This window comes from Mobula birostris, chromosome 18, assembly GCF_030028105.1.
Source record: "Mobula birostris isolate sMobBir1 chromosome 18, sMobBir1.hap1, whole genome shotgun sequence".
In the NCBI taxonomy this organism is placed as follows: Eukaryota; Metazoa; Chordata; class Chondrichthyes; order Myliobatiformes; family Myliobatidae; genus Mobula; species Mobula birostris.
Window position 1 is genome coordinate 57,548,045 of NC_092387.1, and position 23,798 is coordinate 57,571,842.

Genomic DNA, 23,798 nt, shown 5'->3' on the forward strand with positions numbered 1-23,798 from the left:
CTATTACAACTTTAAGCAAGTCTACAGGGAGCTTGGCCTCATCACGTGGGACATCAATAGCGTAGCTCCTTAGCAGCTAGCCAGCTAGTTTAAATAACGATAGCTATGCTAATGAATGAATGACATCTGTTAAACTCACCTCAACATGTCTTTTACATTTTAACCCACCATGGGCAATAGAAAAGTCACTGTTGCAAACAGTGCAGCGAGCAACACTGTCATTATTTTTGAGGTCAACTATAAAGCCCGCCCATAGAGAAAACTGATAAGTCTACTTAGCAGGGGTCCGCAATCGTTTTTGCACCGCAGACCAGTTTAATATTGACAATATTCTTGCGGATCGGCTGACTGGGGTGGGGGGAGGTGTTAATCACGACCGGAATAGAGGTGATAAGTCAATAGCATCATAACATTTTAAGTAACGTTTGGATATTAAACACGCAGTGCATATTTTCCTTGTATGAACATACAAAATCATTGCAACACACCAATATCGCTGAATCAGTGGGAGCCCTGGGCTTGTTTCCCTGCAACAAGACGGTCCCATCGAGGAGTGATGGGAGACAGCGATACTCGAAGGGGGTTCCTTATGTCCAGTCTATTCCGCAATTTAGTTTTCATTGCATTCATTGCAGAAAACTCCGCTTCGCAGAGATATGATGTTGGAAATGGAAGCAACGTTTTCAGTGCTTTCATGGCTACCTCAGGATATTTAGCCTTGACTTTGGATCAGAATGCCGGCAGAGATGTTATGTCAAACATACTTTTCAGCCCGCCGTCATTTGCAAGCTCGAGGAGTTGGTCTTCCCGCACTGACGTGGATGACGCACGGGTAATGAGCTCCCGTGCGTTCAAGCTCAACAATGCGTGACAAGGATTGAGGAAAGGTGCAGCTGACTCATATCGCCAAATCATATCGTTTCCTCGTGGCCCGGTGGTTGGGGACCAATCTTAGCACGAAGAGAGACCAATCAGGATGCTTGCTCTCCCTCTCAATAAAATCTATTTCCGGGATATTGTATATAATTTCCGGGCGTCAGGGAGCCACTATCGATATCCGAGAGACTCCCGGATCTTCCGGGAGAGGTGGGATGTCTGTATACAGTGAAATATGTCATTTGTGTTAAGAGACAACACACATGAGATGTGCTGGTTGCCATGCAAACTTGATTGTCATACGGGGCTGCTTTGTGCTGTATGACTCTGACTTCCTCTGAGGAGTTCAGGGTTTTAAGTTTATGGAGCACAAAAGAGACACAGTGGTCTTGTCTCACAGTCAGTGCTAAATATTTGTGTTTAAAGATTTAGAGGAGTTCACATCTGTTGACATAATCTGTTGATTCAATTGCTCAGACAAGTAACCACTTGTTGCACGAAATACTTTGCAACAAGTTCCCATTGTTTTATTGTAGATAATAGCAGTGGAATGGAAGTTATCCCCTCTACGTTGTGAACAGCCATCTAGCCTGGCTTTATGTAATCAAGATTAAGTTCTACCATCAAATAAAGGTTACTAAGTGAAGTTAGTCTGCTGGTTCAATTACTTTCACAATGATAAACAGTGAAAAAAAAATCAGTCTGACATTGCTGTGTAGCTCTGGGGGAGTAGACTGTGATGTGGAGAAATTGTTTTACAAGTACACCCCCCTAAAATAATGGGAAATATAATAATGCATCAAAACTCTAGCAAGTGTCTACAGATGTACTATATGTAACTTGGAGAGCGTTCTAATTGGATGCATGTTTGGAGGTTTGGAAAAAGGTACAGAGGCTTGTAAACTCATCCAGCTCTATCATGGGCATTAGCCTCCCCAGTATCAAGCACATCTTCAAAAGGCGATGCCTCATTAAGGTCCACCACCACCCAGGACATGCATCTTCTCATTACTCCCATCAGGGAGAAGGTACAGAAGCCTGACAATCCCGACTCAATGATTCCGAAACTGCTTTCTGACTGGTCCAGAAACTCCACCTCATTATTCCATTGTTAGTAATTTATAGTAATTTATGTCCTTGCACTGTACTACCGCCACAAAGCACCATTTCTCATGCCATATATGAGATATACAAACCGGATTCTGCTTCTCAATGTCTCCTCTAACAGCAGAATGTATCCATCCAATGCCCTTGACTGACATGTGCCTTTGTTTTGGTAGGACGCTGTTAATTCAGAAAGCTTGATGAACGTGCTAAATGGTCAGAAGAACGTGATTCAGCAGGTGCAAGAAATTGGGTAACTACCATTTTTTGTGTGGCCTCTGGTATGGTTGAGTAGGACACTGACTATCATGAAGAGAGATGATATTCTGGAATGTCAGCTGAGGTGTTCAGGTATATTCAGAGGGAAAAATCTTTGGAAAATTCCAAGAACCTTTGTAGCTTGCACAAAAGTGAGTAAAAAGCTGCAAATATGAATTAGTTCAATGATTTTCCTCATTTATTAAATGTATTTCTTTTATTCCCACAACATGATTGTTGAAAAATAGTAAATTCCTACATGAATGAAGTAACCACATTATCCATATATTTGCTATTTTTTATTATTATAATAATTAATGGACTCAGATTTGCTTGAAAACAGTAAGATCACTCATATCTTAGATAAGGTTCGTAAAAAGAGCACGTTGACCTTCGTAAATCAAAACACTGAGTACAGGAAATGGGATGTTAGGTTGAAGTTGTTCAAGATGTTTGTGAGGCCTAATCTGGAGTGTTGCATTCAGTTTTGGTCACCTACGTAGAGGACGAGGATCAATAAGATAGAGTAAAAACAAATTACAAGGATGTTGCCAGAACTTGAGGATCTGAGTTATAGGGAAAGGTTGAATAGGTTAGGACTTTATTTCCCAGGGTGTTGGAGAATGAGGAATCTCTATGAGGAACATCTGGCAGCTCTTGGGCTGTGTTTCCTGGAGTTCAGAAGAATGAGAGGGGATCTCGTAGTAACATTCCAAATGTTAAAAGGCCTGAACAGATTAGATATGACAAAGTTATTTCCCATGGTAGGGGAGTTTAGGACAAGAGGGCATGACTTCAGGATTGAAGGACGTCCATTTAGAACAGAGATGTGGAGAAATTGCTTTAGTCGGAGGGTGGTAAATCTGTGGAATTTGTTGCCAAGATCGGCTGTGAAGGCCAAGTCATTGGGTGCATTAAAGACAGAATTAGATAGTTTCTTGATTAGCCAGCGTATCAAAGGGTAAGAGGAGAAGGCAGGGGAGTGGGGATAACTAGAAGAATTGGCTCAGCCCATGATTGGATGGCGGAGCAGACTCAATGGGCCGAATGGCTAACTTCTGCTCCTATATCTTATGGTTTTACAGAATGAGGGGAGATTTGATAGAGGTATACAAAAATTATGAGGGTTGTAGATAGGGTAAATGGAAGTAGGCTTTTCCCACTGAGGTTATGTGGGACTAGAATGAGAGGTCATAGGTTAAGAGTAAATGGTGAAAATATTTCAGAGGAACCTGAGGGGGTTCTTCACTCAGAGGTTGTTGCAAAAGTAGAATGTGCTGCTAGCAAAAGTGGTGGATATGGGATCGATCAGAGCGTTTAAGAGAAATTTGGACAGGTACATCGATGGGAGGAGTATGGAGGGCTACAGTCCAGGTACACGTCGGTGGGACTGAGCAGAATAACAGTTTGCCGTGGACTTGGTGGGCCATACAGCCTGACTCTGTACTAAATGTTCTCTGACTGCATTAGTTGAAGCCCAGTACAGATGATAAAACTATATTTTCACCAGCAGAAAGATTCACGAGGATGTTACTGGGACCTGAGGGTTTGAATGATAAGGAGAGGCTGGATAAGCTGGGACTTTTTATCATTGGAGTGTAAGAGGATGGGGGGTGACCTTTCAGGACTATCTATAGGTTAGCATGGTTGAGTTGGGTCGATGGGCCTGTTTCTGTGCTGTGTAACTCTGACTCAATTTCCTCCAATTTGCAATTGTGCGGTTTTTAATTCATTTAGTGAAGTTTGCTTTTCACAACTGAGTGAAACCACTGGCAAGTTTACTGTTCAAAAGATGAAACAAACTCTGGGAACCATTGCCAGGGGTAGTGGTCCACAGCAGGATATCTGAAATCCCTTCCACATAACTCATTTATGCATTTTTTGGGAAAAACTATTTACCTCATGCTGTTTCACCTCTCCTGCATCTCAATTCTAACAACCTGCTGAATTATATTTTCAAACAACTATTTTCAATCAAATCTCCTTCTGTCCTCCAGTTCTAAATCCATTCCTCTTATAGTGAGAGATTGGTGTTGTTTATACCTGCCAGACAAGATGGGCTGATAATTAGACAACAGTTCCATGGAGTGTGTGTGGATCAGGTCATCTCTGGGCGTCTGTGCCTCACATTGAACTGTAGGAGGCAAGGAGTAGCTTGAGGTGATATTGTAGTGCACCTGACCTCAGCATCACATGTGAGCCCAGTGACACAACACTAATGTGCTGTGGGACTGGATCCACTTCACATCTGGCCCCTCGGGTTTGTCTCATCCAAGCTTCCTTCAGAACAGTTAATTAATTTATATGCGTGTACTCGCTGACCCTCAGTGACAAGAAAAGGACAGGAAAGTGAGCTGTTTACTCTCGCCTCTTGCAATTAATTGTTTTAAATGTTTTCTTGAATACAATTTTTGCTTGTGGTTTATGGTATTTTGAAATGTTTGTTTTATAATGTTTTAGAAAGTTCTATTTGAATTGTTTGTGAATGAGGTTAAAAATGAACTGAAAGGGCCCTCTCTACATTGGTGAGACCCATCATAAATTGGGGGACCGCTTCATCAGTCAACTCCATTCCATCTGCCAGAAGCAGAACTTCCCAGTGGCAAACATTTTTTAATTCTGAAATCCCATTCTCAGTCTGACATGTTGGTCCATGGCCGCCTCTTGTGCCACGATGAAACCACCCTCAGTGGAGGAGCAATACCCTACATTCCGTCTGGGCAGCCTCCAACCTGATGACGTGGATATCGTTTTCTTCTTCCGGTAATAAAAACATTCCCTCCCCTTCCCCTCTGCTTCTATTCCTGACCCTGGCCTCGTTGTTTATGAAAGGGCCTTTGGTGTCAAGCTGCCTAAAGGCCATCGGGGGTTTCTGGAGGCAGGGTTCCTGGATCTCCCTGAGGTAGAGAAGACCTGCTGTGGAATCCGTGAAAGTTAAGTGCATTGAAGGGAAACGTGGAGCATTGAGGATGATCTGATTAAGCAGAAACAAAGCATGAGAACAATCTGTTTTAACGGGATTAAAGCCACATTGCTGGAGCTGCGTTTAACAAGACTTGTGGCCTTTGAAAGGACCGGCAGAAGGAGGATAGGTTGAGAGATGTCCATGAAGAGATAGCCAATCTCAGCAGCAATGGAGTTGTTGACCGGGCCTTTGCATCTCTGTCAGGGGGACTTTGGCCAGGATTCCTCCAGACTGGTCTGATACATGAGGATAGGTTGAGTGTGTTTTGGCCTTTCTCTCTGAAGCGAAGGAGAATGAGCGTCTACTTGGTAGAGGTGTAGACCTTACAAGGTGGTAAGCAGCATAGATCATGTAGATAGCCAGGGTGGAAATGGTTAAAATGAGGGAGGTATAATTTTAAGGTGATTGGGGAAAAGTATATGGAGGATGTCAGAGGTAGGTTTTTTACACAGAGAGCGATGAGTTCATGGATTGTACTGCCAAGGTTGGTGGCAGAGGCAGATACATTAGGGGCACTTAAGAAACTCTTAGACATATGGATGAAAGAAAAATGGAGGGCTATGTTAGAAGAAAGGTATAGACTGATCTTAGCAACACACATCAAAGTTGCTGGTGAATGCAGCAGGCCAGGCAGCATCTCTAGGAAGAGGTGCAGTCGACGTTTCAGGCCGAGACCCTTCGTCTAACAGTTAGTCCTGACGAAGGGTCTCGGCCTGAAACGTCGACTGTACCTCTTCCTAGAGATGCTGCCTGGCCTGCTGTGTTCACCAGCAACTTTGATGTGTGTTGCTTGAATTTCCAGCATCTGCAGAATTCCTGTTGTTAGACTGATCGTAGAGTAGGTTAAAAGGTCAGCACAGCATCGTGGGCCATTGCGTCTGTATTATGCTGTAGTGTTTATTTATTTATTGAGATACAGTATGGAGTAGGCCGTTCCACACCGCCCAGCAACCCTAGCCTAATTACAGGACAACTTAAGATCACCCGAAGAAAACCCACAAAAGACCATAAGACATAGAAGCAGAATTAGACCATCTGCCCATCGAGTCTGCTCCGCTATGCAATCATGGCTGATCCTTTATTTTTCTCCTTCTCAACCCCAGTTCCCGGCCTTCTCCCTGTAACCTTTGATGTCATGTCCAATCAAGAACCTTCAATCTTTGCCTTAAATAAACAACGACCTGTCCTCCACAGCTGCATGTGGCAACAAATTCCACAAATTCACCATCCTTTGGCTAAAAGAAATTCTCTGCATCTCTGTTTTGAAAGGGTGACCCTCTATCCTAAGACTATGCCCTCTTGTCCTAGACTCTCCAACCATGGGAATCCTCCTTTCCGTATCTACTCTGTCTAGGCCTTTCAACATTTGAAAAGTTTCATTGAGATCCCCCCTTATCCTTCTGAATTCCAACAAATACAGTCCCAGAGCCATCAAACGTTCTTCGTATGACAACCCCATGGTCACGGGGAAACTGTACAAACTCCTTACAGGCATCAGCAGAAATTGAACTCAGGTCTCTGGTACTGTAAAGCGTTGTGCTACCCACTACACTACTGTGCCTTCTATGGTCACCAGTGACTCAGTGGGAATTGGTTCTGTTTATCACTATCACATCTACTGCAATGTAGTGAAAAACTTTCATTTGTGTGTAGTCTGGAGAGATCATTCCATACATAAGTACATTGAGGAATTTTGAAAAGAAAAGCAGTAACGGAATGCAGAGCATATTGTTACAGATGCAGAGGAAATGCAGTAGTCAAGTGAGGTGCAAGGGCCACGTGAGGAGTTCTCTATCTTTAAGTTGTCTATCCAAGAGTCCTGTAGCAGTGTCATTAAGCCTGGTGGTACACATTGCTGAGCTTTTCTATCTTCTACCTGATGAAAGGAGGTTGAGGAAAGCTGCCAACGTAATAAAGGAGCTCTCCCATTTGGAAATGTAGACAGAGTTAGTGAAGGGGAGGCTGGTTTTTACGATAGACTGGGCTGTGTTCACAACTCTCTACAATTTCTTGCAGTTTTGGGCAGACCAGTTGCTGTACCCAGCTGTGATGCAACCGGAGAGGATTTTTATTTTGGTGTGGTACATCTGTAAAAAGTGTTGAGGGTCATTTGGGACATGCTGAATTCCTTAACCTTCTGGGAAATGATGGAACATTTGTTTGCCTTGAGGCTCTGCACTGCGTAACATCAAGGGAGAGCATCTGTTGAAGTGTGGAAAGGCTTGATCTGTTTAAAGACAATATATTTGAGCAAACCGCATCGTGTTTTGTATAATTAATGGCAATATCTCTATAATATCTCAGTCTATGTTTGCATAGGCTTAAAATAGTATATAATTATGTTTTGAGTTTTGCAGGTATGGAATATGACAGCTGTTCAGAGTCCAATTATAATTGTTTAGCTAACACGAAACTATAAAAATTAAACCAAACCATTTTGTATTTGGGCAATAGGAATTATTATGATCTTTATGGTTGATATATCTTCTACCTCCTTCTGCAGTTATTTTCTCCTATTTATTACATTTGATATTCTGAGATGCACATTGCTTGAAAACTGGATTTAATTTTAACCCTTTGGATTAAGGGAGTAGTAGAGACATTGGTCTTTGTTGATTATGCATCTCCAGCATCAATCAATAAATTCAATAACACTAGTGGTTATGCCAAAGAATTTAAACCACATGAGCAAACTGGGTATTAAGTATATAGGGAAAAGGGTAAAAAATGAAACATGTTCTGTCTGTGGGCGCACTGCTCTGTGGCTCTATGCGTTTTCTGAATGCCTTTTCTCTGGAATACTTTAAGCATGAGGAAAATATTATACACCAGGTATTGCTTTTGCCTTCTCCATTTACATGTTCAAATTGCTGTTGACTTTCAGTTTTTGTGTGTTGAGGTCAATAAAGGCAACTGGTTGCAAAATGGCGGACTCTTTATTGGTCTTTGCAGACAATGAACCAACTGATGAACGCTACCTCACTCTTTTTGCTCTCTTTTTGCACTACATAGGTATATATTACTGTATATAATGAGATTAAATATTATTATATATGTGTATATAACTAAATATATGTAATAATATTAAATATGTAGTGTAAGAAGAGAAATATATATATATCTGTGTGTGTGTGTAATATAGAGATACACATAAACATATTTCTTATTGTAATTTACAGTGAAATAATTTGAAAGGTGTGTAGCTTGGGTGATCAATGGTTGGCTTGAGTTGTTCTCCGATCTTGGCATTTACTTGGAAGTGTTTCGTCCCCATGCAAGGAGACATCGTCAGTGCACTATTGATTGTGGTGCTTGAATGCTTGATCTTTATATACTTCTCAATCAGCTGATTGGACATAATTTTGGAAACTGGATTGTGATATGGGGAGGTAATCTCGTAATTTAGAGTTTTTTTATGTCTTGCATTGTACTGCTGCCACAAAACAACAAATGTCATGACATGTCAGCGATAATAAACCCAGTTCTGATTCTGAGAAGTAATGGCCACTCTTTGAGCTTTTTCTGCGCCAGTAATTCATGAGTGTTCAGTCTAATCGAGACATATCAGCTAGTTTCACTTTGGTTTCTTGCAGAGGTGTTTTCTAAGGAGCACGTTGAGCGGGATCTAATACTTGCAAAACTGTTTGTTCTGTTGGAAGGTCAAGGACAGTGCCAAATACTTCACTGTGTCCCCCAACATAGGAGCAGTTAAGAAGGAAACTTACCCAATAAGTAAATGCAGTTGCTTTCTCGTGAGATTTCTTCTTAGTGAGCCTGCTGTTCATTTTCTCACCTTCTCAGTGCTGTTGCTCTCAACTACCTCACTCTGTGGCTTGAGGTCTCTCTCCCCCCCCCCCCCCATTCCTAACATTACTCTTCAATCATCTCTCTAAAGCTTCCTCGGAGCCTCTAATTCACCCTAGAATCTGCCATCCTATCAGAAAATGTGGAACTAGAGTCCACTGTATCTTTTTAAAAAAATCTCCGAATGTGTTGTCTTTGCATTTGCTTTAAAATTACACAGGGAACTGAGGGATGTGGGTTTGGTGCTGAGCTAAAGATCAGCCATGATCTTGGCTAGGGCAGGCATGAAGAGTTCAAATGATCTGTTCCTCCTCCTTCACAAGATAGTACCAGGATCAGAGGGCTTGAGTTACAATCGCTGTCTGGGACTTTTCTCCCTGGGATGCGGGAGCCTGAGGGGTGAGCTTTCAGAGATTTATAAAATCATGTGAGGCATAGATAGGGTACATTGTCAGGTTATCCCCAGGGTAGAGGGGTCTGAAACTAGAGGGCACAAGTGAGAGAGGGAAGATTTAAAAGGGACCTGAGAAGAAACGCTTTCACACAGAGGGTGTGGTATATGGAAGCTGTAGAGCCAGCTCCAAATGCTACGTGTAAAATTCATATAGACTGATGCACTGATGTACTTGGCCGGCATGAACAAGATGGGCTGAAGGGCCTGCTTCCTTGCTGTATGACTCTGTGGAATAACAAGGATGAACCATAAACATGAAATTCTGCAGATGCTAGAAACCTTAAGCGACACACACAAAATATTGGAGGAACTCAGCAAGTTAGGTAGCATTTATGGAGGGGGCTAAAGAGAGAATCAGATTCTCTCAGAATCAGGTTTATTATCACCGTCATGTGACGTGAAATTTGTTAACTAAGCAGTAGCAGTTCAATGCAATACATAATCTAGCAGAGAGGGAAAAAAACAAATAAACAAGTAAATCAATGACAGTATACATATATTGAATAGATTTTTAAAAAACATGCAAAAACTGAAATACTTTATATTTTAAAAAAGTGTGGTAGTGTCCAAAGATTCAATGTCCATTTAGGAATCGGATGTCAGAGGGGAAGAAGCTGTTCCTGAATCACTGAGTGTGTGCCTTCAGGCTTCTGTATCTTGGTAACAGTGAGAAAAGGGCATGCCCTGGGTGCTGGAGGTCCATAATAATGGATGCCGCCTTCCTGAGACACCGCTCCCTGAAGATGACCTGGGTACTTCGTAGGCTAGTACCCAAGGTGGAGCTGACTAGATTTATAACCTTCTGCAGCTTCTTTCAGTCCTGTGCAGTAGCCCCTCCATACCAGACAGTGATGCAGCCTATCAGAATGCTCTCCACAGTACAACTATAGAAGTTTTTGAGTGTATTTGTTGACATGCCCAATCTCTTCAAACTCCTAACAAAGATAGCCGCTGCCTTGCCTTCTTTATAACTACATCGATATCTTGGAACCAGGTTAAATCCTCAGAGATCTTGACACCCAGGAACTTGAAGCTGCTCACTCTCTCCACTTCTGATCCCTCTATGAGGATTGGTATGTGTTCCTTTGTCTTACCCTTCCTGAAGTCCACAATCAGCTCTTTCATCTTACTGATGTTGAGTGCCAGGTTGTTGCTACGGCACCACTCCACTAGTTGGCATATCTCACTCCTGTACGCCCTCTCATCACCACCTGAGATCCTACCAACAATGGTTGTATCGTCAGCAAATTTATAGATGGTATTTGAGCTATGCCTAGCCACGTAGTCATGTGTATATAGAGAGTAGAGCAGTGGGTTAAGCACACACCCCTGAGGTGTGTCAGTGTTGATTGATCGTCAGCAAGGAGGTTATGTTATCACCAGACCGCACACGTTTGTGGTCTTCCGGTTAGGAAGTTGAGGATCCAATTGCAGAGGGAGGTACAGAGGCCCAAGTGAACTATTTGGCTTTATACCTAGTGCTTTATACTTAATGAATGGTGGGGGGGGTGGGTGGAGGGGGAGGTGGTTTTGGGGTGGGAATTCACTGCCTGAGAAGAAGTTACCTCAGCACAGTAAAAAAAAAAAGATACCCAGTTGAGCAAATGCTGAGCTGTGGTCTGTCAGTTCCGGACCAGGGTCTGGGGAAAGGAACTCACCTCAACAATACCTGTGTAAGATATCTCTGTCACTCTTTAATCGAACCAATGCATTTATCCCCATAGCCTTGCTTTCTCATGCAAGCCCATTCATCATCAAGTCAAGTCAAGTCGCTTTTTATTGTCATTTCGACCATAACTGCTGGTACAGTACACAGTAAAAACGAGACGTTTTTCAGGACCATGGTGCTACATGGACAAAAAACTGCACTGAACTATGTAAAAATACAACACAAAACTACACTAGACTATAGACCTACCCAGGACTGCATAAAGTGCACGAAACAGTGCAGGCACCACAATAAATAATAAACAAGACAATATGCACAGTAGAGGGCAGTAGGATTATAATTACAAATAAATAGAGGTGTCAGTCCAGGCTCCGGGTATTGAGGAGTCTGATGACTTTGGGGAAGAAACTGTTACATAGTCTGGTCATGAGAGCCCGAATACTTCAGTATCTTTTGCCAGATGGCAGGACGGAGACCTCACCTTCATGACCTTCATGATCATCATGACCCCACCTTCCAGATCTTTAAGGAGCTTTCAGTTCCTCGGGGTCAATTTCACAAATGACCTGACTTGATCCAACCAAGCAGAGTTCACTGCCAAGAAGGCCCACCAGCGCCTTTACTTTCTGAGAAAACTAAAGAAATTTGGCCTGTCCCCTAAAACCCTCACTAATTTTTATAGATGCACCGTAGAAAGCATTCTTCTAGGGTGCATCACAAGCTGGTATGGAAGTTGTCCTGTCCAAGACTGGAAGAAGCTGCAGAAGATCGTGAACACAGCGCAGCACATCACACAAACCAATCTTCCGTCCTTGGACTCACTTTACACCACACGCTGTCGGAGCAGTGCTGCCAGGATAATCAAGGACACGACCCACCCAGCCAACACACTTTTCGTCCCTCTTCCCTCCGGGAGAAGGCTCAGGAGCTTGAAGACTCGTACGGCCAGATTTGGAAACAGCTTCTTTCCAACTGTGATAAGACTGCTGAACGGATCCTAACCCGGATCTGGGCCATACCCTCCAAATATCCGGACCTGCCTCTCGCTTTTTTTTGCATTACCTTACTTTACATTTTTCTATTTTCTATTTATGATTTATAATTTAAATTTTTAATATTTTACTATCAATTTGTAATCCAGGAAGCGGGTGCAGAATCAAATATCACTGTGATGATTGTACGTTCTAGTATCAATTGTTTGGCGACAATAGAGTATAAAGTATAAGTATAAGATCTCAGCACTGTTCCACGTCCCAACAATTTTTTAAAGAGCAAAACAGCAAATGCATTAAGTCCTCATTGTCGCTTGCAGACTTGAGCTGGGCAGTGCATTACTGAGAGTATTGGAAATGTGTCCCAGTTCTTCCCACCCCTGTCCTGCGCACACCCTTCTCCTGCAGTGTCTGGTGAGTCCTGCTTTGCCACGGTATGTGTTGCATTTGCTGTGTTATGCTGGCATTAGCGAAGTGGTCACTAAAATCAAGATGAACTTTATTTGCATCGAAGCATAGAGTGAAATGCATCATTTCTGTCAACAGCCAACGCAGTCTGAGGATGTGCTGGGGGCAGCCTGCAAGTGTTGCCATGTTTCCAGTGCCAACATAGCGTGCCCACAACTTAGTAACCCTAACCTCTACATCTTTAGAAGGTGGGAGCAAACCAAAGCACTCAAAGGAAACCCATGTGTTGTGTATTTAATATTTCAGTAGTGTTTGAGCAATATTGTGAATATATTGTTTGATTAAGCATTATTCGTTTAAGTAATTAATTACGGGTTATTTGCAAAAATAAGTGAATTTAAGAAGTGAAAATAAGTTAATTCTATACGTCATCACGCCACCATGTAAAGTAAACTGAACTAAGACTCACATCGTTTTGAACTCTTGTTTTCCTTTCGATTAGATTTATGTTTGGAGTTACAAAACATAACACTACCCAGTCGTGGGGAGAATTGAACCCCCATCGCTGATCACTGGTGCTGTAAAGCACTACGCTAACTGCTGTGCTGCCCTGTTCTAGCGAGTGTGAGGTCATTTAGGGTTAGGAATTTGCAGCGGAGCTGGGCCGGATGTGTTCTAGGAGCAGAGCCCAGAGGGTGGATTGGTTGAGAAGCAGAGTTTTGGGATCAGCAGGGGCTAGAAACACAAGTAGATGTGAGGTCCAGAGAGTTGGCCCATTGTGCAGTGGAATCTGTGGATGGGATCACTGGGAACTAGGATTGTAGCTGGGACAGATTCCAGACTAGTTGAATATTTCTTATTTTGATGAGCTAAAGTGTTCTTGGAAGGTATGCTAGTACAAGCTTGATGGACTGATTGGCCTTCTGTTTCCTACATTAAAAACAATTCTCCATATTCTTTCTGGTGTTGGTATTGAACCTGTGTCCTCAACTATAAATAGTTCTGCTGACTCACCGCAACATCTCTTTGTGTCAGATTACAACATCTGTGTTCTTAGTAGATGAGCCTCCCATCCAGGATTTTGTCTGCGTAAACCTTTGCTGTATCAGATTTTCGACATCTAATGTGAACATCCACATTTAGAATCTGTGTTTTAACTCTGCCCTTACGGAGCATGATTTCTCTTGGACAGGAGTGTTACGTTACAGATCAAGGTGATCTTTGAAAATGAACGAAGTTATTACTTTATTCCGAAGTTATTACTTTACTGAAGAAATCTGAGTGTTTCTTGCTCAAAGGGAGACCACTCTACCTGTGTTGTCATCTATGTCCCTATAAAACTTCTGTTAATATGTCCTGTCACTATAACCTCACTTCATAAAATTATGTATCTTACTCTTTGTATCTGTGTTTTTTTAAATCCCTGTTGGCAACAAATACATGTTTCCACATTTAACAAGGAATTCTAACAAAACTTCTTTGTTCTGTAGAACTCATTGGGCAGGAGGTACAGAAGCCTTGGGTCCCACACCGCCAGGTTCAGGAGTTGTTATGACCCCACAAGCATCAGCCTCCAAGAGGACCACAACCTTGTTGTAGGGTTTGGAGGCTTGTGTGCCTCAATAACCCAGACAGCTATGTTGGCTGGAGTCAGGGGTTTGTGCTTTGGCTCTTGGTATGGTCACCCATGCCAAACAGGTCAAAGAGTAGAGGCTAAACTAAGAATGGTCCACCAGTCCTCCAGGTTCGGGGGTTCAGCTCAGGGCTAACAACCTTGACTGGTCAAAAAAATTGTTACGAAAACAGCAACAAAGAATCCTCCTTTATCTGTATGCAACAGAGATGGGGGACCTTCATTGTTGCCCTAAACATGAACAGCGTAACAGGCATATTGATTGACACTGTGGATAACTTCACTCATCTCACCAAATCTGAACTAATTCCACGACCTGCAGTTTCACTTTCAAGGACTCTTTACAACTCATGTGCTCAGATTTTATTTATTATTATTTGCAGAGTTTGTCATTTTTTGCACTTAGTCATTTCTCAGTCTGTGTCTATGTATACCCTGAATTTCATGGTGTTATTTTGACTATGTTGGACTTACAGAAGATTAGAAGTTGGGTTATTTGTGTTGGGCACGTGGCAAAGTGGTTAAGGCATTTGTCTAGTGATCTGAAGGTCGCTAGTTCGAGCCTCAACTGTGGCAGCGTGTTTGTGTCCTTGAGCAAGGCACTTAACCACACATTGCTCTGGTGTCTGTGCGAGGAGTGACGCCCCACACAGACTTCCAATCTGCACCTTGTAAGGCATGAAAATGCCCGACGCAGGCCTCTCATGGTCTGAATTGATGTTCCCTCCCTTCCCTCCCCTAATTTGTACCCACACTTGATCTGACTTGCTTACAAGGTCATGTGTCGTGTTACTTGTTTTATGCAATCTTTGTCACTGTCCTGAGTACCCTCTCGAAATATTCTATAACACTTATTTAAACCATGTACACTGTTAAAGCAAGAACAAGGGTTCCTTCAACCAACTTTTCAGATGAGGTTGGAGGAATGTGCAAATGGGCACTGTTTTTAATTTTTGTTGGTAATTTAGTAGTTTATGGACTGTTTGTTCCACTCCCATCAGCATACACGCCAGCACCACCAAACACAAAAGCAGCTACTTCCCCGAGCTACACACATCAAAGTTACTGGTGAACGCAGCAGGCCAGGCAGCATCTCTAGGAAGAGGACCAGTCGATTTTTTGGGCCGAGGCCCTTCGTCAGGACTAACTGAAAGAAGAGCTATTAAGAGATTTGAAAGTGAGAAGGGGAGGGGGAGATCTGAAATGATAGGAGAAGACAGGAGGGGGAGGGATGGAGCCAAGAGCTGGATGGTGGTTGCTGTCAGGCCATTCAACACCTCCACTCATTAACCCACCCCACCACTCATCCATATCAGCCACTCCTCTCCACAGCCCCTCAGCACCCTACATCCCCCTGTGCACTGCGACTTCACACTTTCACTCCGCACCTCGTCCTTACACCGACACAGTCACTGTCCTACTGTGTTTTCATATGCCCTTTTGCTACCTAGAAGAGATCGTCTTGCCAAGAGTCCCTTTGTATTTTATCATTTCCTGTCAGAGTCACCTTCTGTTTGGATTCTCCTGCACTCGGTGTCACTTTATGTACATACAATCAGTCTATGTATATAAGTTGATCTTATGTATATACGGCCACACATAACAGTTACTTGTACGGTCTGTTTTATAGGATTGCTTCTATATTTGCATTTATATAGTTTATTATGTTTTTTAATTGTGTGTTGAATCCAGAGTAATAGTTATTTCGTTCTCCTCTACACTCCTGTACTGAGGAATGATGATAAACTATCTTGAACCTTGAAGTGGATAAGTTAGCACACTGTTTAAGTCACTAACTAAGCATGTAAAAGCCTAACGTCCTCATGCGGAGTTTTAGTTTCAAATCCCACTTTGGCAGCTGGGACACTTTAATTCAGTATAATTAAATCTGGAGTAAAAAGCTTCGATCCTTAGTGGTGGTTATGAAACTACCAAATAGCTGGAAAACCCAGCTGATCGACGGTGGTCCTTCAGGGTAGGGAATTTGCCATTCTTACCCAGTCTGACCAATAGCTAGCTTTAGACCTAGCAGTGGTGTTGCGTTCATGGGCATTTACAGGGTATTGAAGCAACAACCATATACTGTGTACAGGTTAAAAAACAAATCGATGCTAATGCCACATTGGTGTGTTAGACTAATCTTATTTTGGTCAAGAACAGCTACTTCCCTTCGGCCATTTGGTTTTTGAACCATTCTGCGCAATCCTAATCACTCCCTCAGTATCACGGCACTCTGATCACTTTGCACTACAACAAACTTTTTTATTTTTGTTCTTTCTTGCGTAATCTGTTTTCCTTGTGGATATAATGTCAATACTATGTGCCTGTGAAGCTTCTGCAAGTAAGTTTTTCATTGCATCTGTGCATACATATAGATAGAACATAGAACAGTGCAGGCCCTTCAGCCCACAATATTGTGCTGTCTCTTTAACCTCAGGCTCTTGAGGCATAACCTACTCCTCACAAAACCATGTTGACTATCCCTAATCAGGCTTGTGTACAGTGAGCAAAAACCAAAAACAGCAAAAACACGCCCCTTTCCTCCATCTCACCTACAAACATACACAGTCTTCTAATCCCAGAACAGGCTGTTTACCTTGGCCTACAGCCTCGAGCAGACTTGGGCTTGGGCTCAGGCTTCCAGATACTGGCCTTCAGCCTCAGAGAGATTTGCAGACTTGGGGTTCCAGCCACTGGATTTGCATGATCTTGATAACTCATAAACTTATAAAAGAATTCCATTATCTTCACAAATCAGTTCAGTTGGCATTACAGCTTGATGTTGGAGGATCACAAGACCACAAGTTATAGGTGTGGAATTAGGCCATTTGGCCCATCAATTCTATCTTGGCTGATTTATTATTCCTCTCGAACCCATTTCTTGCTTTCTCCCCATTACTTTGGATGCCTTTACTAATCAAGAGCTTAAATCAACTTCATTTTAAATATACCCAATGACTTAGCCTCCACAATTGTCCGTGGCGATGAATTCCACAGATGCACCATCCTCGGGCTAAAATTCACCCTCGTCTGTCCTCTAAAGGGACATCCTTCTATGCTGAGGCTGTGCCCTCTGGTCCTAGACTCTCCACTATAGGAAACATCAGATACGTTCTCTCTAGGCCTTTCAGTATTTCGTAGGTTTCAATGAGATCTCCCCCTCATTCTTCTAAACCAGCGAATACAGGCCCTGGGCCATCAAATGCTCCTCATACTTTAACACTTTCAGTCCTGGGATCATACTCAGGAGCCTCCTCTGGACAGTCTCCGTTTGCCAGCGCATCCTTTCCTGGATCAGTGAGACATTGGAGATGAGACCAAGCCTGCACTGCTCCCTGATGGTGAGGACATGAATGTGGTGAGGACCTGCGAGTACCTATGGGTGCACCAGCATGACAGACTTGAGAGGAGCACCAACACAGAGGCTGTGTACAAAAAGAGCCAGAGTTGCCTCTACTTCCAGAGGAGACTGAGGTCCTTTGCAGTATGCAGGCCTCTCCTTCACATGTTCTCCCAGCCTGTTGTCGCCAGTACAATCTTCTATGCGATGGTGTTCTGGGGCAATTCCATCAATACAGGTGATGCCAACAGGCTCAATAAACTGATTAGAAAGGCTGGCTCTGTTATAGGAGCCAAACTGGACACACTGGAGGTTTTGGTAGAACAAAGTCCTGGCAATTCTGGACAATGTTTCTCACCCTCTGCATGCCACCTTGGCTGAACAGAGGAGCACTTTTAGTAATAGACTGAGACAACTGCGCTGCTCCAAAGGCCGCTATATGAGGTCATTCCTACCCTGTTGAGCTGTGTTTACCACACCATGCTATCGCGGACACCCTGTGCAATACTCCAATCACTTCCTATCTTGATAGTGTGAATGTGCACCTATTACTCTATATTATGGTAATTCTTGCATTACCATCTCATCAGTGTGAACTTATTTTTAAGGTAACTTATTTTTATATTCTTTCTTACCTCTCTTCTAATATTTGTAGGTCTGTGCACTAGTAATGCTACGATGATACTGTAATTTCTTTGGGATCAATAAAGCATCTATCTATTGATAAGGGTCCAGATCTGCTCACAGTCTGAGGTCTGACCAATGCCTTATAAAGCCTCAGCCTCTTCATAATTCATAAACTTATAGAATATGTCCGTTATCTTCCCAAATTGGGTTCATTGGCATCATATCTTAATATTCCAGTCTGCTGCTGAGGAGTCACAAAAAAAATTGGGTCGTCTTTACATTTCTGTCTATTGATTTCTGTGCAAGACCAACCAGGCATGAATGTTGATTTCTCTAACTTACAGTAATTTCTCCCCCATCCCCATATCGCTTCTTCAATTTCCTGTTCTGTTTCCCATTTCACCTTTTCTCCTCACCTGCCTATCACCTTCCTCCGGTGTCCCTCCTCCTTCCCTTTCTCCCATGATCCTCTCTCCTCTCCAGTCAGATCCTTCTTCTTCAGCCCTTTACCTTTTCCACCTATCACCTCCCAGCTTCTCACTTCAACCCTTCTTCCACTCACATATCTTCTCCCTCACGTGGCTTCACCTATCACCTTACAGCTTGGACACCTTCCTCCTCCCCCCACGTCACTATCTTAGTCTGGTTTCTTCCACTTCTTTATAGTTCTGATGAAGGGTCTCGGCACAAAAGCTCAGCTCTACTCTTTTCCATAGATGCTTTCTGACCTACTGATTCCCTCTAACATTGTGTGTGTGTTGCTTTAAAAGCTAAGCGTTCTGAAATTAGGAACCATATGGTGAAGTTATTTGTATGAAACCTGTGGAAATCTGGTGGAGATGATCTGGGCCAGATGGTTTTTATCTATGATGAATGCTCAATATAACACCCAACTTTATGAATGGACTTCCCTGCTGGTTAATGATCATCTGCAGTTATGGAATTAAAGCTTGTGAGTGCCAATCCCGTGTGTCTTCAGGCAGTTAACTCTGGGTTCAAAATATGTGATAATTATCTGATAATTAAGTGAACTAAATTATCCCAGCATACTACCATTCGTCAAGAAATCTGCTGGCCCTTCTGCGCAATAAGAGCCAACTTTAGTTTTTTTCACAATAAATTACTTTTATAATTAACAAGTAAATCAGCTCGAAAAAATTAGATTTGGTTGTAAACTCTGAATTGTTGAGAATCAGGTTTATTATTTCTGAAATGTTATGAAACTTGTTGTTTTGTGGCAGTAGTACCATACAATACATAAAATATACTATAAGCTGCAATTGAGGTACACCGTGGAGTAGACCCTTCTGGCGCTTCGAGTTGCGCTGTGCAGCAACCCCCAATTTTACCCTCGCCTAATCACGGGGCAATTTACAATGACTAATTCACCTACCAACCAGTATGTCTTTTGGACTGTTGGAGGAAACCGGAGCACTCGGAGGAAAGCCACAGGGTCATGGAGAGAACGTACAAACTCCTTACCGACAGTGGCGATAATTGAAACTGGTTTGCCGGTTTTGTAAAGCGTTGTGCAAACCACTATGTTAGACTGCTGCCTTAAAATATGTAAGAAAATTGAATAAGTAGTGCAAAAAGAGAACTAAAATAGTGGAACAGTGTTTATGGGTTCATGGACCATTCAGAAATTTGATGGCAGAGGGGAAGAAGCTGTTCCTAAAATGCTGAGCGTGTGTTCTCAGACTCCTGTATGTTATAAAGACTCACTGTATTTGCAAGTTAGTTTTTCTCTCATCTCCTTGTGTGGGACTCAGTGGGTTACTGATCGATTTGCCAAGATGTAGTCCATTTGAAACACCCCATTGCATCTGTGGCCACACTCACACAATTCACCAAGAAACAAAATAGCTTCCCATCTCTTTCACTGACCAGAAATATACAGTACGAGCAGCACACATCAAAGTTGCTGGTGAACGCAGCAGGCCAGGCAGCATCTCTAGGAAGAGGTACAGTCGACGTTTCGGGCCGAGACCCTTCATCAGGACTGTACAGTACAAGTCTTCTGCCCATCTTCAATTGTTCCTTTCTTCCTTTCCTGTTTTATTCAGGAGGTGGCCAACAGCTGCTGAGAAAGCTTGCAAATTCAGAGAACTCCATAGTTTTCAAATAAATCTAACACCCAACTTACTTTCTCAAAACTTTGATTTTCCTCAAATGCACAGTATTTGTCACCTTACTTGAGTCAATGCAGGCAATGTCCACCACTTTGTCTTCATCTATCACCTTGGTCACCCCTCAGAAAACTTAATTAAGTTAGTAAGAGATTACTTGCCATGCTGACTATCCCTAATTAGGCCATGACTCTCCAAAAACTCAAATTCTACCCCTAAGAATCCTCTCCATTAGCTTCTCTATCACTGACATGGGACTCGCTAGTCTATAGTGTCCAGCATTATCTCTTATTTTCCTCCTAAAGCAACAGAACAATATTAGCTACTCCAGGACCTTGCCTGTAACAGATCAGAATCAGGTTTATTATCACTGGCACGTGACGTAAAATTTATTAACTTAGCAGCAGCAGTTCAGTGCAATGCATAATTTAGCAGAGAAAAAAAATAGTGATAATAAATAAAATTTAAAAAAATAATAAATAAACAAGTAAATCAATTACTATGTAGCTAGAGGGGACACAAAAAATTATTGGTCAAGGCCCTAGCAGTCTCTCAATATCCCAGGATATATCCCACCTGCAGCTGGGGACTTATCTACCCTTAACGTCCTTTAAGCGGGCGGCTTGGTAGCGTTGTGGTTAGTGCTTTTGTTTTACTGCACCAGCAAGGGGTTCTGTTCCCTTTGCTCTCTGTACAGAATGTGAGGTTATCTACTTTGGTGGTAAGAACGGGAAGGCAGATTATTATCTAAACAGAGTCAAGTTAGGAAAAGGGGAAGTACAATGAGATCTAGGTGTTCTTTTACATCAGTCACTGAAAGCAAGCATGCAAGTACAGCAGGCAGTGAAAAAAGCTAATGGCATGCTGACCTTCATAACAAGGGGAACTGAGTATAAGAGCAAAGAGGTCCTTCTGCAGCTGTACAGGGCCCTGGTGAGACCACACCTGGAGTACTGTGTGCAGTTTTGGTCTCCAAATTTGACGAAGGACATTCTTGCTATTGAGGGAGTGCAGCGTAGGTTCAGAAGGTTAATTCCCAGGATGGCAAGACTGTCATATGTTGAAAGATTGGAGCGACTGGGCTTGTATATTCTGGAATTTAGAAGGCTGAGAGGGGATCTTATTGAAACATATAAGATTATTAAGGGATTGGACACGCTGGAGGCAAGAAGCATGTTCCCGCTGATGGGTGAGTCCAGAACCAGAGGCCACAGTTTAAGAATAAGGGGTAAGCCATTTAGAACGGAGTTGAGGAAAAACTTTTTCACCCAGAGAGTGGTGGATATATGGAATGCTCTGCCCCAGAAGGCTGTGGAGGCCAAGTCTCTGGATGCTTTCAAGAAAGAGATGGATAGAGCTCTTAAAGATAGCGGAATCAAAGGTTATGGGGATAAGGCAGGAACTGGATACTGATTGTGGATGATCAGCCATGATCACAGTGAATGGCGGTGCTGGCTCGAAGGGCCGAATGTCCTACTCCTGCACCTATTGTCTATTGTCTATTACAGAGTTTGTACTTTCTGCCCATGACTGCGTAGCTTTCCTCTGTGCACTCTGAATTGTGGGCACCGGAAGCATAGCGATGCTCGTGGGCTGCCCCCAGCACATCCTCACTGGTTCTGATTCGATGCAAACAATGCAGTTCACTGGATGTTTTGATGCATGTGAGACACATAAAGCTAATCTTCTTTCTTTAAGAGACACAATAGCATCTCTTTGTTAATCTCAAAAATGGCTTAGCATATTAGCAGTTTCCACACTGATCTCCCTATCCTCCACAGCTTCTTTGGTAAAAACTAACACAAAGCATTTTGCTTCCAAGCACATCGTTTTTTCATCATCCTAATCTGGTCCTCCCAATTGCCTAGTTATCCTCTTACTCTTAAAATACGTATTGAAAGCCTTGCAATTCACTTTAATCCTTCTTGCCAAGGACTCCCGGCTTCCTTATTTCCGTTCTAGAGTTCTTTTCTAATTATATTAATATTAAATAAATTCATAACTAGTTAGTCATCCTCAGAACAGCAGAAGAATGATTAGGATATTCGATGCCTTTCTCCTTCAGTTGGGCTCCCTGATGCATCTTCCTCTTTGTCCCTGGTGTTGTTGGATTTGTACGGCATCCGATACACTTCCTCTTGTTATATTTCAGGCTTCTGCGGTATTTGATGCCTTTAATCAGCCTGGATGTAATTTCAGAAGTACTGTTAATAGCCGAAGGGCACAGATTTAATAAATCACTTTTTTAATTTGTTCACGGGTTGTGGATATTGCTGGCAATAACAGAGTTATCCATCTTGAGAGAGAAAATGAGCCTCGGCCAGTTTGGTTGTTCTGGAGTTGCACGTAGGCCAGACTGATTAAACGGCAAATTTCTTTCCCCCCGTGGACATTTGAGAGCCAAATGCACTTTTGCTTAAAATTGTGGAGTTTCATGGTCGGTGTTACTGAGACTAACTTTTTGACATTTTTTTACTTCAATTACTTGAATTGAAATCCTCATTCCCCAGGGAGAGATCACAGAACAGAAAAACACAGGAGAAGGCCATTGGGTCCATAATATCTATGCTGTCAAATGATGCCAAATTAACCTGCACACCTTCCTACATGTGGTCTATATCCCTTTTAATAAATACCTCTTAAATGTTCCAATCGTATCTGCTGCAGAAAATAAAAAGGTACATTGATTTGAACTCGTATCTTGGAACCATGTCCATTACTACTACACAGTCCTACTGAGCTCTTTTCCCAGCTGAAGAGATGCTTATTCAGTATACCAACTTGTTGTGATATGCCTTGACAGATACATGGTTAGGAAAGGTTTAGGAATATGGCACTAGCTTCGATGGCTATCTTGATGGGCCTGGAGCAGATGGGCAGAAGGACCTGTTTACCTGCTGTATGACTCTGCAGTCCCCGAAAGGGTATAGAAATGGGTCTAGCAGTAAGTTTTGTAAGAACACTGGATATATCAAGGAAATGAGAGATGACCAGAGGTACAGACTCATGGGGGAGATTTTTATCAAGAATATATAATTATACTCGCTCTCACTCTCACTCTCACTCTCTTACACTCACAGTCACACTCTCAACTGTGCATGTGTGTGTGTGTGTATGTATATGTATATATATATATATTTTTTTTTTTTGGTTGTCCATCAAAATCCAATGACGACATCCACTCCTTTAACGGTGAGATCTTTGATGACTATACAGTCCTATCCTGGACCCACAGGCTCTATTGCAGGTGGGACATGTATATGTGGTAGTGGTGGCAACCATGGCTGCATTTCTCCTGGCTCTCCTCTGCTGTCTTCTAGTTGTTCTTTCCATCTCCAGAATACGAACCCCGTCCCTACACAGCTGTCGCCAAGTGGTACGGTCAGCAGCAACATCCTCCAGGTCCTCGGGTCTGATCTTGCACTTCCTTAAAGCATTCTTCATCTGATCCTTATAGCGCTTCTTCGGCCCTCCAGCTGAGCGTCGACCATGATGTAGCTGGCCGTATAACACTCTGCGGGGTAACTGACATGGGGGGG

The 23,798-nt window shown here is 42.7% G+C and overlaps 1 protein-coding gene across 1 annotated transcript in view; it reads left to right on the top strand.

Annotated features, from left to right (window-relative positions):
* The window catches only part of LOC140212138 (protein ERGIC-53-like), a 124,318-nt gene that overhangs the window by 60,142 nt on the left and 40,378 nt on the right, over positions 1-23,798 (top strand). Inside the window, exon 10 of the mRNA XM_072282744.1 lies at positions 2,157-2,233. Coding sequence (XP_072138845.1) covers positions 2,157-2,233 — 77 coding nt within the window. The remainder of the gene's footprint in view (positions 1-2,156; positions 2,234-23,798) is intronic.